The sequence below is a fragment of the Vanessa cardui genome, chromosome 16 (genome assembly GCF_905220365.1).
Source record: "Vanessa cardui chromosome 16, ilVanCard2.1, whole genome shotgun sequence".
NCBI classification, from domain to species: domain Eukaryota; kingdom Metazoa; phylum Arthropoda; class Insecta; order Lepidoptera; family Nymphalidae; genus Vanessa; species Vanessa cardui.
The window spans coordinates 9,023,800-9,040,407 of record NC_061138.1 but is presented as its reverse complement, the minus strand read 5'-3'; the positions used below and the strand labels follow the sequence as shown (position 1 = coordinate 9,040,407).

Here is a 16,608-nt window from a genome sequence, read left to right as displayed (position 1 = left end):
TAAATTTCCCACTACTGAACTAAGGACTCGCTTTGAGAGAAAGGTTTGGAGCATATTCCGCCACGCTGCTCCAATGTGGTGGATTCACATGTGGCAGAATTTCCAATGCTTTAGACACACGCAAGTTTCCTCACGATGTTTTCGAAATGAATTACTAACACAAATTAAGCACATTAAAATTCAGTGAAGCTTAACTGGGTTTGAGGTCCGCAATCGGTTAAGATGTGCGCGCTAGCCACTGGGCCGTCTCGACTCGGCTCAACACTACATACAATATATAATATAATATTGTTTATTAAATGTGTCTCATATTTCATGGTTGTTTTCTATTCCTACAGATTGAAGGCGGTAGCGAAAATCAAATGGTATAACATCAAAGCGCCTGATGTGAGAACGGAAAATCGCGTTTCATAGAGATGAGGAGACTTATTTTATCAGAATCTTGCCGTTGTAAAACTGCCTTGACAAGGACACCATAACAAATATTATAAGGTTTTAAGATAGTTGAAAATAATATAAAGTAGTAAAACTAAATCTATTACACTTATTGGAAATCAAAGATTTCCATTAAATAGATGAATATCTAAGAATGATGTTTCTGAGCCTATAACGACTCTGTCTGTCTGTCACAGCTGTAGTTACGGAACTATAACGTCTGACTGGTTTCACCGAAAATGTATTACTATAAAATTCCCATTTTCATGACAATAAGAATAATTAAATAAAGTTAAAATGTGTGTTACAGCGCCCTTGTTTTTTTATTTATTAACTAATTGTTTAGTATTTTATACGGAAAATGAAAAACAATTTATATATATGTAAAATAATTAAGTTTGTTAGTACGTTAATAAAAGACAATAAAGGTAGTCATTACTATCTAAGATCCCGAGCGATCTCATATTTTTAATGTAGTTAAATTAATTTTAGTGTTCAATTTTTATAAATATTTTATATGTCTAAGTTTGATATTATGTAAATTAATTATTCGTATTATTTATTGCAATTTAAAATAATGGAGGAAAATGTAAATGCGAAAAATCGTTTAAAAGTAATTTATTAAGTGGTATGAGGCGAAGTGTACACTCGGTTTTGTGCGTTAAATTAAAGCGATCCCATAAAACTTTAGCCAAATGTTAAAACGACGATAATCGTAACACACAAAACCGCCAAGTACTGCCTCAGGTTAATTACTGGCTAAGAAACCTTTATACTGACAAAATAAAATGATTTTTCTAACTTTGATCTATTACTCATTTCCCAATTTCTTATTTTAAATCTAAAACTAAATAAACAAATTCAATAAATACAGTCTAAAAAGTACATTTTTGGTTTGCAGTACGCTATCTACAACGGCTCACGAACTTAGATATTAATATTAATCCGTATAAATAAACAATTATCTACAAATCTATAAAATACAATATTGACTAGAAACAGAAATGTACACGAAATCTAAAATTACATCGATACGTTTCTACCGAGATTTCTTTCGTTGATATTCTTCATGCCCATGCTGAGGTCGTTCGGTAGCAGATCGTGCAGAACGGCGTCACTTCTGAATATGTTCGTGGCTATCCTCTTAGCAAGTCGCTCAGATTCTCGCAAATCGTCGTCTTTGGAGTGAGAGGTGAGATCGATTTCGGTGTCGCTTTCGCTGTCGCTCGCCTCGCCTCGCCTGCGGTACGCCAAGTTTTGAGGTTCGTCTACTTCCTCTCCAGACGTCCCGCAGTGACACGGGTTGTTCTTTGAAGTCATCACTCGTAAATCAGTGGGCACCACTTCGTTGTCGAGCTGAGGCGTCATTAATAATGGTGGGAAAGGGAAGGGTGGCTGTTGCATCATTCTCCCGTCTTCATTAGCATACGGCATAGGGGGAGGCATATCGTGTGGTGGGATTGCGGGCATGTTCTCAGTTATGTTGCCATTGTGGTGGTAGGTATCGGGTCGAGGTGATTTCAATTCGCCATTACTTTCCATGGCTGGTGACTCTGGCGATTCTTTGGGCGTTGGTGATTCGCCACCCTCGGGCGAGGATTCCGGTGGCTTTGTATGTCCTGTAACGAAATTAGTCATTGTTTTATTATAAAAATGGTCAAATAATCTGCTTGAATATATATTGGTAATTTTTAATTTTGGCAAAATTAGAGCGATTATAATTAATATTGGATATGTAGAATACGGAAATAAGTAAATTGAAGGATATAAATTTCTTTCTGAGTATATTTTTAAAAGTTATTGTTTATGTTTCAGCCGATTCCGAAAAATGGCTTTGTCTTTTCTCCCTATATGTGTTATAATAAAAACACATGGATTTTTTGCTAATGAAACTATTTTGTGAGTTCGCGGAGTTCTAATTAAGAGCTTTGTGGAAGATAGCGTCATATCAATTTCATTGATATTTGTAATTACAGATAACTGAAGGTAATTTATTGTATATATTTCAATTTTTTATAAAATATGGAATTATAATATACATTTATTTAACCGACGTTCAAATTACGGAAAGATTAAATTCATAAACTGTTCTACAATAACAGTTATAGAAACTGAAATATTAGAAATATAGAGAAGAAAACCAAAATATTTTATCGACTTCAGGTAAGCCGATACGATCTTGTAGATAAAACAACCTACTTGAGAAAGGGTCGTGAGATCCTATCTGATAAGCGCAGCTTTCATTTTAAATGTCTGATTTCATTCGTTGAGCATTATAAATAAATTTTAAGTTTATTCAACTCAGTAAACGCATCAAACGTGAAAGTTATGACATCCGAAATATTTTGCTAAATATTGTATCAGATCATATTCGATCAGGACATTTTACAACAATTGCGGGCAAAAATATTCACTACAATATTTTTTGGATAGAATATTTGTAATATACGAAAAAAGGTATTATTGAAATTTTTGAGAAAAACTCTAATGCCATGTATTCGATGAATAAATATGACGTAGAGTTATTAAGTAATAATCGACCCGCATTATAATAGAGTAGTGGAATTCCTGCCGACCTCCTGAAAACGAGAGGAGTTCTTTTTTGGTAACCAGTAGGTGGTCCTCAAATGGAGAGCACAAATCTATATAATAAATACAAAGGACAGGCGCCGCGGTCAGATGGACTGGCGATTTTAGGAGGTAGTGGACAAAACAATGGAATCACAGTGTACGGAGCTGGTCGAAATCGAGATAGTTAAGGCTTGTCTTGTCTTTCAGCAGTAGATATTTAAAGGCTCTGTTTAATAAATGTAACTTTACTTGTTTATTTTTAATAAACATTTAATAAAGAAATAAGTAAATTTTTCAAAAGATTATTTAAATTTGTATAAAGTCAACACTTCTAATTATAAAGCGTGTAATTCCAAAAATACTTTTTTCTAGTAAACTATTACTAGTAGTGATGATGTAACATTTTTAACATGTCATGACTCTACGAGAAAAAGCTCTGTCTCAGTCTCTCTTATACTAGAGTATAGTAATATATCTTGGTAGTAGTTTTAAAATTGACACACGAATTTTAACTTGAGACATCTTAAACTCAAGACTTGAATCGATCTGGCTATTGAGTTCATCGAGTGAAGAAAAATAACAAAAGGATATTTACATGTGATAGATTTTTTAAACATGAAAAGCTGCTATGGAAAAGTTGAGAGAACCAGAGTGTTCTCAATATTCTTGTTCGTAGGATAATAATCATATTGTGGGAAGACTTAAGTCTTCGTTCGTTCGACTATAATTGTGAATGATTACTTAATAAATGTCAGTAATTTTCAGCACACCAGATTTTTAAAAGAAAAGAAGCTGTTTGAATCTGTTCAAGAAACTATTCATCGTTAATTTTTGTTTATTCATCATATGCTCATCACTTAAGGACAGCATTATGAGGAAACCTGTATCTGCTAAATGAAAATCTCTCACACGTCCATCTCCTCTAAGGGAGAGGAGGCCTTTAGCCTAGCAGTGGGAATTTACAGGCTGTTGTTGTCCATCCTCCACATTGATGGATGAAGCATTAGTCTAGTTTAGCTAGTCGATTGATAAACTAATATTTCAGTCCATAATAGTCTTGACAACAACCTTAAGTTGGACAAAGTTTTATTTCATCACAGTTCTCCAATGATACACATGTGGTAGAATTTCGATCTCATATCCCCAAGCACGAGATAAATATCTATTGGTTATTTTAGCTCTCCATTTGAGTATTTGAGTTATTTAAAAAACAGTTATATGGAAGATATTAATTTTAGTTTCGCGTTTTTCTTTATCTGACTAATTACGCAATAAATAAACTCTAAGGAATATGATAAGAAAGGCATTGGCCATATAAACATATTTTTTTCTGTATTCTTGTTCCAAAGTATTTGGGTCGGCGCAGTAGGTATATTATTTCCATATTGGTACTATAAACTATATAAATAAAATCATTTATGATTTTATGTATTACCAAGTATTTATAATATGTAATAAGCTTACATTTTAGCTTCCTAAATCTTTTATCTGTTTCAATTTTGACTGTACCAAATGGTATGGTACTCCGTACGAGAAATATCAATCCTCTATATTATTTCTATATGAATGTATGGAAGTAACTCTGACTGTCAGTCAGTCTTTCACGACCAAACCGCTAAATCGAATTACATGAAATTCGGTATGAAGCAAACTTGAAATCCATGAAAGGACATAGGCTACTTTTTTGTCTAACAAATGTCAACCAACACACTAAAACGCGAAAGAAACCGCGGGCAAGCACTACTAATATATAAAAAACATGTACAGAGTATTCTTTACATGTATTAATATAAATCATTTCAAAGAGGAATGCTGACGTGTAAGGAAGGTATAAAAGATGGAAAGAGAATTTAATCTGTGCAACAATCCCTAACTTTAATCACATGCATATCAGAGGTACAAAGCGCTGCCAACCCCATTCAGATCACTAACTACATCCTTGACGTATGTTCAGTTGCGAATCAAAGAACAGCTTGCAGATTAACATTGAGTAATAATAATGTCATAACTTTTTAAATTTGTCGTTTTATTTTGCCGGTTGCTTAACCCTGTATCATGTCTATTAGTAGTAATTTACTAGATAAGATTATTTTTTGCTATTGTACGCGTGATAATTAGAAGTGTTCATTGATTTTGCTCGAATTTGGTATCTAGTTAACTTTTTTCATTAAAAGTTTAATGGAAATAATCTAGTAAAATAATATATTAAAACAGTTTTCAATTATTTATATGTTTACAGACTTTTATAAATTTTCTGTGATAAACTGTAGGTGTTACTTGTAAGTGTTAAAAATAAAATAATTGTTCATTTATTAATTTAACAATAAGCTAATTTTTGAAACGGACCGAAACCTAAAAATATTTTCGTCAAATATTTATTTTGAAAAATCCATTTAATCACTTTTAGAAAATGTTACCATAGGATAAAAAAATCAGATGAACCAAATGTTATACTTAATAGTTATTTAATAATTACGTTATGAGGAGAACTACGTCGCCAAAAATTTAATAGCCAATTAGCGGTTAAGTTGTGGAATAGCAAATATCATTTGCAAAAGCAAAAGCCACAAATTGTTCAACGAATACAAGTCAATATATAAATTACTACTTTGTGGTATGTCTATGTGTATATTATTTGTTTATAAAAAAATATGAATTTTCTTCAAACCTGGCATGCCAAGGGGAGGTGTGCCGAGACCAAGGCAGCGCATTCTCCAAGCATCTTGTAACAGTTGCAGTCTTGCCTGCTTTCGCCATTTTGCACGACGATTTTGAAACCATACCTTCAAAATTACGTTGTATTAATTACAGATAATAATTTATTTATAATTTCCAAATATTTTTAACCCCGTTAAGCATGCTTTCTAACAATACAGTTTATACATGCAGTTGCAGACAATATTATTTATTTAAAAAATGAATTGAAATTTCAATAAAAGTAAGTAAATTATTTTTTTTTTTATATACCATAATTTGTGTTACTATAATAATAATATTGCTTACTAATGCAATTGCATGCATAGTTTATAAGTAATTGAAGTTAATATAAATACGTTATCAGCTGTTTAAACATACCTGTACTCTGGCTTCCGAAAGACTAATCCTTAGCGCTACTTCTTCTCTTAAAAACACGTCAGGGTAATGCGTCTTCTGAAACAATGACTCCAACTCGCTCAATTGCTGCGGTGTGAATGTGGTCCTATTTCGTCTCTGCCGCCGTCTACCGAACATGTACTCTGTCAAAAGATCTCCTGGCAACGGAGATAGATATGGTCCAGCCATTGTCAAAGTTTGCGAGGTTATATCCCCAAATTATATCCCAAAGTTTTTTTTCGATATGCGAAGAACTATGCATTAAATTGACATTTTAATAATATAAAATGTGTTATTGAACAATTTGATTTTAATTAAACAACATTTTCACTATTTATTTCATACGAAAAGTTCGTATGTGATACGAGAATATCGGCACTCGAACTCGTTTTTAAAAAGTCTTGCGTCAGAGATGTTCGTCACTACACTGTTTGAGTAAGCGAAAAAACAGTGCTATAAACTACCCTGACTCCACCCCTTCGCAGTATAATAGTCGAGTGTGATTGGCCGAACGCCCTAGGGGATGGAGGATTCAGCCAATCGTGACGTTCTCTCAGGGGTTGTGTTTAAAATAGGTGTAGATTGAGTTATGTCGTATCTGTAAATATAAATTTTGTATAAATGCGGTTAATTTCGCACTGAAACTGTTAATGAGATATTGAACGGCGTAGACTTAAGCTTTTATTCAAAGGTTTTTTGTAGCGATTACTCCATACTAAAATCTGAATGTGTATTTACTTGTAATGTAAATTTATACACCATATATGAATTTATTTTTTATATCACCAAAATTTTTTTCCAAATATAAAATGTTTTATTATTGAGATATTAATTGAATATCTATAAAGTAACAATAGTGACCATAGTAAGGGTTACAGCTAAGAGGAAAATACATAATATGATTGCTTATAAAAAATCAGAAAAATGATATATTTTCATCAACATAAAAATCTACTATCAACACATAAATATAAGTTTTATTTAATAACATAAGGTTGTTTCGAATCTTTAAATTGTCCAAATATGTAATAATTGCCCAGATGACAAATAGATTTTGATTAAACCAATTAATTATCATGAATGACAAAGCTTTGTACACTTTTATATCATAGTTTTCGTAAAAACATTTCTAACTTTCCGTATAGGGCTTGTATTATGCCAAAAATGACACACAGACACGGAAAAGAAATAGAAAACAAATAATAGCAGAACTAACTCAAACAGTTTTAAAAACTGTTAAAGCATACAGCATATTATGCGTCTTAAACAGCGATGTAAAGGCAACTAGCCTGAAGGCATTTTCTTAATTATGTAGAGTCAGCAAAATATAATTGGCAAAGGAACGAAAACAAACAGCGAGTTCGCTAAGTGGGTTGCAGATAACGGAAGCTGCGATTACGAAGAGCAAATGAATGTTACTGCCCGCACCCCGCACCCCGCTACAGGGGTGACAATTTGAAATATGGACTATATACTTAATGTTTAGTTTTTTTATTGCAAAAAGTGATGATATCAAATTTCAATATTTTTTTTTGGTCCTGAAAACCGTAACCATACAAATAAGTTAAGAATAGTTTGTTTTGTAATTTAATAAGTAGCGTGGTTAAACTAAGGGTACTTAACAAAAGGTCAGCTTTGATCGACTATTTGATACAATTTCGAATCCATTTAAATTTCTTTAAGTAATGTATTTATGTAGCAAAGATGTAATTTATAGAATTAAGTTTGAAAGCAATAAAGAGTTAATAAGTAAATAAATAAATATTATAATATCATATTTTTTATATAGAAAATTTGCTTATATCTATTTTCATGAAAAGGTCTTTATCGTCTTAAATTTTCGCAATTATTACATATTTAAATAAAACTAGTTATAACGGATTTTTTTTATATAGCGTGGTCACGGGTAGACTGTAAAGTGCTCGAAACGTCGGGATGTCCAAAATAATTAATATACGCGATTAAAATCCGTTATAACTAGTTTTATTTAAAGGTCTTTATCTTTATATCTATTATATTACGTTATTATCTCAATAATAGATTCTTGGAAAACTTCTAAACTCATTTGTTTATAAATAATGTATTTTATTAAGACCTGAAGTACATTATTTATATACAGTCGAGGTCAGTCTCAGAGAGAGTCAAGTCAGGATTTAAGTAATCTTTAAGGTACAGGAAAAACACCAACTCCCAAACTTTAAGTTGACATACAATTCTCAGTTTATTTACAGATAACCTTATTATTATTACGTTGATCTCTAGTCGGTCCACAATCTAGGTAATTAATATGGCAGCCTTACATAATCTATTATAATATGCAGCATTTCAAACGACAATTATATTCAAGATATAACTTAACATAACATCATCAGTATATTTATTAGGCTAATCAATCCATGATTCGTTGTTTATTCGAAGTTTATTAATAATTTAATTAATAAAAAACCTAATCTTGACAATTTTCCGCCCAGTAAGCCAAGAGAAGCCTACTGTAGTTATAAGTATAATTCAGTCAACCCTACAAGGCGGGCGGGGCGGCCACCGCAGCACTAAACGAGTTTCCGCAAACATTTTAATGAATAACACCTCCCCACCCACTCACCCCCCAGCCTGCAATGCGCTAATTAAACATTCGAGCCATATTGTTTCAGATACGATGCTGGATTTCGTTGCCTTATAATGCGCTGATTAAATTTCGGCTTAATTAAACGATGATTAAAATAACGTGAGATATATTAAAATGTATATTTTTTTGAAATACTAGAGCTAGTTCAAGTATTACTTGTGTAATAATTAAATGAAACTTAAATCAAATGTTTGAATTGTTAGGAGTTAGAATTAAATGAAACGATATCTTCTTACACAATGCTAACATCTCGTTATTTTTACATGTGTTATGTTACACACACATAAACATGTCAAAAAGTTTCCTTTAAATAATCTAAATATTTTTAAAGAGTCGTATCAACTTTATGGAATTTGCCTTAAAATTAAAATCAATTATATTTATTTCAAATACTCATGACAAATCAAAGCTATGCAAAACGAATTATCTACAATATATGTAACTTTATATATGTATTATTGTTTTTGTCACTCATATCTTCAATATATTGATTGTGAATATTGCAACGGGTACGTTCTTATTAGTAGAAGCAGCTTCTTGGAAGAATCACGTTTTATGGTGGGTCAGCCCTGGTTATGGATTGTTGTAATGACAAAAGACTTTAACATCGCGAATCCATAAAATATACATTATTACGCTTAGTTATTAATCACACATAAAAAAATAAAAGAACAAAGGTTTATTGTTTGTGTTAAAGTTTTAACCAGTCAATAATACCATTTCAGAAGTTTTTACAATTCCCAACACTGTTATGGTATCAGACGATATCTTATATGACATATAACTTTTATATAAAGCTCTATTTGTTCCCAATAATATCTTTAATGTGTCTTTAATTACAATTTAATTTAAGAACGTAAGTACCTAGACTAGTTGTATAATAAGTACAATTAAATAAATCGATATAGCAATATTTCTGTTATTAATAAATTTAAAGATAGCTACATTAAATATGGAGTATTTATACTTAATCATGAGAAATTAAACAAAAAAAGTTGAAATCAAGATATAAATGTAAATGAACATGTGAAGTGGCAAGTGTCATTAACCCAGACACAATCGCAAGTAGCATTTGCGTAGAGTTGGTAAATGAAAGCACAGTCGGTATGTCGGGCAGCTCAATTAGTTAATTAATCTTTTTTTCCGCGTTAAAATAGCATTTATAAGCGAGACGCAAACCAGTGGGAAATGCCTCCCCAGTTACTTTCTTTAGGGTTGTAACTTTTTTTTTCAATTTTCATTCTGTCTTAATGTGATTGTAAATTTAAAAAAATATCTCTTAATTTAAATTTGCTTAGCTTTGTATAAATTAGTTTTTATTTCGTAATCATGAAATTTGAGTTTCGATAGCAAAATGAAATATTGTCAGTTTCGACAGTAAATGTTTTATTACATGATTGTTGACTTTTGTCTCGTGCCAGAACATCAAGTGATGATTTTAATAAAACTTAAGTTGACTCAATAAGTAAATATATTGTTTTCAGCGAAATTCAAACTTTAATGTTATATTAATATGTGCAGTAAATTGGAAATGTACATATACCTACTATCCTACTATAGAAAGTGAAGTATACATAAGAGTAAGTTTACTATATTTTTATACTTAGGTACATATTCATAGCATTCTTCCTCTTTTTTCAAGCGACACATCGATTTACTCTCTAAAGGATTTCGCGAGAACAGCTACTTAGGATGTTTTTCGTTTTATCACTGATGTTGGTTAAGGTGTGTCATAAATACATAAATATATTGGAGTGCCGTTAACTATACTACAGATTTCCGTTCCAAACGGTTTCATCCTAACAAAAGTTCGAACGGATAGTTGATTCTACATATGTACATATAATTATATTCAATAACAAAGTATTATTGGGAATCTCGTGAAACAAGATCATGTCGAAATATCGAGCTCCACCAAATGAAAATAAAAAACGTGATTGAAAGAATGATTAAAATTATCTTATTTTAATACTAGACAGTGGTTAATATTAAAGTAACTAATTCAAATAATTGTATGGTGTTGAGTTGTAAAATAAATCTCTGTATGTAATATTACCCTAAGCTTTTATTAATTAACAATGTAAGGATCTTCTATAATCAACGACAGTAGACTGTGCAAACCCTAGCGCACATGAGCTAACAGTGTTTAGTTATTCGCCAGCAGAGCGACAGACAATGGCGCCGGGAACGATGCTCGTGGACTAGAGCGACGCGGCTTGCCGGCAACTGACTGCTAATCAACTCACATACCTATCTCTTCAAGCTGCGTTTCCATTTGCATCGCTGCATATTGTTTATTGATTGAGCCGTGAATTGTATGTGTGTGTTCGAATATCACACATACTCAATAAATACATAATACGTTATATGTTTCAACGATAATCCACGGATTTAGCTATGTGAGTTGCCAAATGGATGACTTATTGATACGTATATTAAAATCCTGCAACTTATCTTAGCGTGAAGAGATTAATTGAGAGATTAGAAATAACATGTAATAATATAAGGTTAACATTTAATGAATAATTTTAATATAAGGTTTATACACAGCGGTCAGAATTATTTATGATCAAGGGATACATACGCTAACAACTACAGTAATGGCAAATGTGATTCCAATATTACCATACTGTAATGGTGTGGGATAATGTTAATTGGGAATAATTTGTTATTTTTTAACATAGTATTGTATCAAAAAAATATATTAAAAGAAATAAAGAATATCCTTTTCTCAATCTAGTGTTATTGAAACGTACAATAATTAAATTAAATAATTTCTATAGATTTTCGTTAAATACGTCTTGATTTTGATCTGAATATTTTAAATTGTTAATGCACTTCTTTTACTATTCATAAATGTATCGAGCTTGGTTTTCGTGTTTTTCGTAAATAAATTCGAACTTGCCATTGCGTTGCAATCATCTCGAAATAAAAATATAAACCGAAGTAAAAATAAAAAGAATCGCTTAAATTTTCACTCAAGTTTTCTTATGTATGTTTGAATTTTACACAGAAAACAAACGTTTTAAACATATGACAAAAATTTTTTACTTTGTACTCTTTATCAACAAAGCTTTGTATACATAAAGATGGCGTTCATTAATCAAAATATGTTATGTATGATAGAATCAAAAGGCTTGTAATCGCAGGGACGCGTCGCTTCCTTTGTCCGAACTCATTCGTTTTGTTTTAACACCCTCTTTAGCAAGCGCCCATGTGCATACCTCCTTCGAGCTCCTTGAGCTGCTTGCACACTACAGCGTTTTATATTAAATTAATTAAGCTTAGTACATACTATATGTCAGTTTTTTATGTACACGTAAATAGAACATATGCAGGCATGCAACGAATTTGTAATTTGATACATATGCCCTTCGAACTAACCAAGATTAGAACATGTGTTGCATACACATGAAATATCATTAATCTTTCAATCACGGTGTTTGCTTCTTGATCAATATTGAACTGTTGAAATTTCTTATATTAATAAAAGATACGCACCACTTAAATGCTCAATAATACATAGTCCTACAAATGGTAAAAAGGAAACAAAAAATTAAAGATACATGCAGTTCCATTCCGAATTGATGCTCCGATGACTTTTATATTAGGAATGTTGTTGTTTTATTTTTATTACTATTAATAACTTAATAAAAGTTATACCTATCATTATCATATAATGTTGATATCATATAAAATAATTTGATTGAAGTGACAAAATCTATAAATGTAAATTATCTACACATTTTGATTAGAAAGATTGACTATTACTTTAGATTAACTGCTACTGAACTAATTTCATTCAAAATGGTAACCTTATATAAAAGCTATAGGTAGCTTGATATTTTAAATGGTATATTAAAAGGAGAATCATATTATAGGATATATCGGAGGACGTTGTCTTCCCCAAAACGTTCTGTAACTTGCATATTATTTTTCGTAGGTTTTTCAGTTAGGAAATACAAAAAAACCCGTTCCTTATTTATGTAGATAGTGTAAAAATTAATATTAAATTGACATAATTTCCGATATTTATTTATAATATATTGCAGTTTATATAAATTATATATAAAATATAGTTTATGTTGAATTAATTAAATAAATAAATAACAATCAGTTGACATATATCGTCCTTTTTCTAAAATATCTGAATTCCGCATTGGTTTAGGTGTTATATAAAACAAACGAAACAAGTTGTTTTCACTACTTAACGCAAAGGTAGCACATTTTATGTCACATATATAGATATCGTTTCAAACAATAATCAAACTACAACACAAAAGGAATCATAATACATACAGGTAGGTATATTCGAATTGTATAATGTTCGCTGAATATATTATTGAATGCTGACAGCAAAACTACAGCCTGTAGCCGACTGTACCAGAAGTATTATGTTTATATTATGTAATAAATAAACCACATCAATTGTCAAATAGAATATTTGATTATGTTGTTTTTACACAGAGTGGATAATCCATTGTTAATAAAAACCTAGATAAAGGTAAGTAGTTAAATACTATACCAGCTGTAACAACAATATCAATAGTCTTAGTAAAAACAGTAAGCATGCTTAACACTTAATTCATTATACTTTTCTACTTTCCAGCAATTTAATAACATACACATGTGTTATTAATTAGTGTGTTATTGATACCAATTGAAATACTTTTTTAACGCACCAACTGTAAGAGCACTTTGACAACATAATAATATATTCAAAAGGAAAATTTCTACATAATTCAAGAGATTTTGTAAATATAAGTCGAGATGACCACGTGGTTAGAATGCGTGCATCTTAACCGATGATTGCGGGTTCAAACCCAGGCAAGCACCGCTGATTCATGTGCTTAATTTGTCTTTATAATTTATCTCGTGCTCGGTGGTGAAGGAAAACATCGTAAGGAAACCTGCATGTGACAAAATTCATAGAAGTTCTGCCACATGTGTATTCCACCAACCTGCATTGGAACAGCGTGGTGGAATATGTTCCAAACCCTCTCTTTAATAGGAGAGGAGGCCTTTAGCCCAGCAGTGGGAATTTACAGGCTGTTGTTGTTGTTGTTGTGAATATAATTTTCACATTATAAAATTTTGAAATGAAGAGAACAATGTTTATACTTAATTGTATAAAATCCATAAAGCAAGAAATGTTACCGTTCAAGCTCGGGCTGACTATCAATCTACCGAGTAGCTGGTCAATGGCTAATACGTTGTACTTTTGTGTTTATGGTTGTATGAGCTCGCATTACTACTTATATATTATGGTTATCAGTGCATAATAGTGTTAATAAACACACGAAACAGCCTAGATCATAAAGCCCCATTTGATCGCATGACTGTATTAGTAACAGAGCTATTGGTAACAGCAATTTGATTGGTCCGATGAAACAATGTATAAATAATAACTATAAATATAATTCGCAAGTGTGCTCGACGCCTACTCCGTCTCCGCTTGATATATTTATGATTAAGCAACGCTTCCAAAGCGACATTGTCTTTGCGAGGCCCCTCTGTGGCGCCCCATCCGTCTTGCTTTCGCGCCACTTCCCCCTTTCTTTGCAGGCACGAGATTTTTTTAATTATGACGTTGGGCCTTTTTGTCTCAACTATAACAAGGGAGCCAGTGGATTTCTGGATATAATAATCAGTGGTAACACGTTTGATTATCGTCTGATGATAATTTTAAGTCAATGGAAGTCCTGTCCATGGTCTTGTTTATTGATTTCATAATTTTCAAGCAACGTGGTAAAATTTTTGTTTATATAATAATTAGGCGCAAGTTTTACTCATATGTTTATATGAAATTTTGGTCAATGTTCATTGACGTAGTAATTGGGTCTCAAGACCAAATCTAATGAATTAACGTTATTTATTTAATTGTATATAATCAGTAATCAAATAATACTTCAACAGTAAATAAATGGAGCGAAATAAAAAAAAATTAAGATAGTTCGACATAAAGCTACGTCGGGCCGCGGGCGGGCGGCGCGCTCACGGAAGTTCTGATTATGTAGAGGAATTAATTTTCAGGCGCGACGAAACTGTACAGTAGTCTGTAGTGCGGGGACGGAGGGGCCGGGGGCGGAGGGGGCGTGCGGGGGGAGTGAAACAAAACTACGTCCGCACCTGCACAACGTAATAACTGCGAGCAAATCCGTTTGCTAGTTCCCGTCAAAGAGTAAATTAGTTCACAACTGCAGATTGCTTCTGCCTTCCCGTCTTTATTTTGTATTAAGATTTTATGTAATTCTGTATACATAGAGAGTTATTTGCATTTGATTTACTCGCACTTGATATAAATAAGTTTAATTGATTTTTAAAATCAATCGAAGCGTAAACATATTTGGTCAATTTTATTATATAACATTAAAATTTTTCCTCGAAAAGGTATTTCTTAGACATGCTTAAATCGTATAACAAATATCACAAAAATCTGCCCAGTCTAACAGGCGTTCTTGAGTAGCAGAAAAAATATCGCATTATATTAGTACTAAGAAATAATTATCATTTATTATCATCAGAAAAGAGTTTAAATTAACATGGTTATTTTTATTGTAACAGTTACTTAAAGAAATAAAATTAAAAAAACATGCTAAGTGTCCCGTATTAAATAACTATAATAATTATCATTTACTTAAGAATTATTAACATTAAGTCTTTAAATGTATAAATGCACCAGAACGCTTAAATCATTAAAATAATATAAATCTTTAGCTATACATATCTACATATGTCGAAACGTAGATAGTGTTAACAATATTGACATACTATATGAAATAACATTTAAGTTACTAATAGATATCCAATTTCTTAAAATTCCATAATTATTATATTTAATATTAATTCATAGGGTATGTAACAATATTAAATATATAATATAATTTTTGCTTAAATCTATAATATACTGTGATTACATAAAATAAATGTGTATTTAGCTACAAATACAACTTTTAAATATTTATATCTAAATTAATAGTATATAGTAACAGCCTGTAAATTGTCTACTGCTGGACTAAGGCCTCCTCTCCCTTTGATTTGAAGGTTAGGAGCATATTCCACCACGCTCCTCCACTGCGAGTTGAAGGATTCAAATGTGGCAGGATTTCGTTGAAATTAGACAAGCCACTAAGCAAATTAAGCACATAACAATTTAGTGGGGTGTGTCTGGGTTTGAACCCGCAATCATCGGCTAAAAGGTACGCACTCTAACCACTGAGCCATCTCGGCCCATATCAAATTAATTATTAATATTATGTTGATTTATAGATAATTACAGTACAAAGATGCGACATGATTAAATGGGCATGAACAACATGCCAGCTAGTGAGGGGCCAGGCTTCTTGCCTTTGTGAGTACCTCTCGACATGCTATTAATATGAAAACAATTCGTCCCTCGCCAGTTACGCGTTTTGTACACTTGCGACCATTTTATTTGCACAACTTTAATTAACAAATACTAATTTTCCAAATTTGTTTCTGTATGTCAAATTCAATTGCAATGCCGTAATAAGTGTGACTGTATTTAATTTGCATTGCCATAATATGTGTGACTGCATTTAATGCAAATTAAATACCTAACCAGACCGGCTTGCACAAAGCCCCTGTTCCTGTTTGAATGGACCGTGAGCCAAACATAATACAAGCACAAGGGACATGTTATCTCAAAAGGCTCTTTTTAAATTTGCATTAAATACAGTCACATATTATGGCAATTGCAATAAATAAAACACTTAATCCCTTTTTTATTTTAGTCGAAAAATGTTCAAGTGTAATTCCAAACGGATACAAAATATGAGTTAAGTTTTTTTTTATAAAAATAATTAATTTAACGAGCTGGACGTGCCTTTGTAATTACTTAAATCTGGCTACTACTACAGCGT

General features: G+C 31.7%; 1 protein-coding gene across 1 annotated transcript; it reads right to left on the bottom strand.

The window, feature by feature from the left end:
• Positions 1 to 341: 341 nt before the first annotated feature.
• On the bottom strand, positions 342 to 6,512 carry LOC124536508 (retinal homeobox protein Rx3). Its single transcript, XM_047113064.1, has 3 exons — positions 6,082 to 6,512; positions 5,675 to 5,789; positions 342 to 2,054 (listed from the first exon to the last, which is right to left on the bottom strand). The coding sequence occupies exons 1-3, from the start codon at positions 6,286 to 6,288 to the stop codon at positions 1,459 to 1,461; spliced, it is 918 nt and encodes a 305-aa protein (XP_046969020.1). The 5' UTR covers positions 6,289 to 6,512; the 3' UTR covers positions 342 to 1,458.
• Positions 6,513 to 16,608: the final 10,096 nt, after the last annotated feature.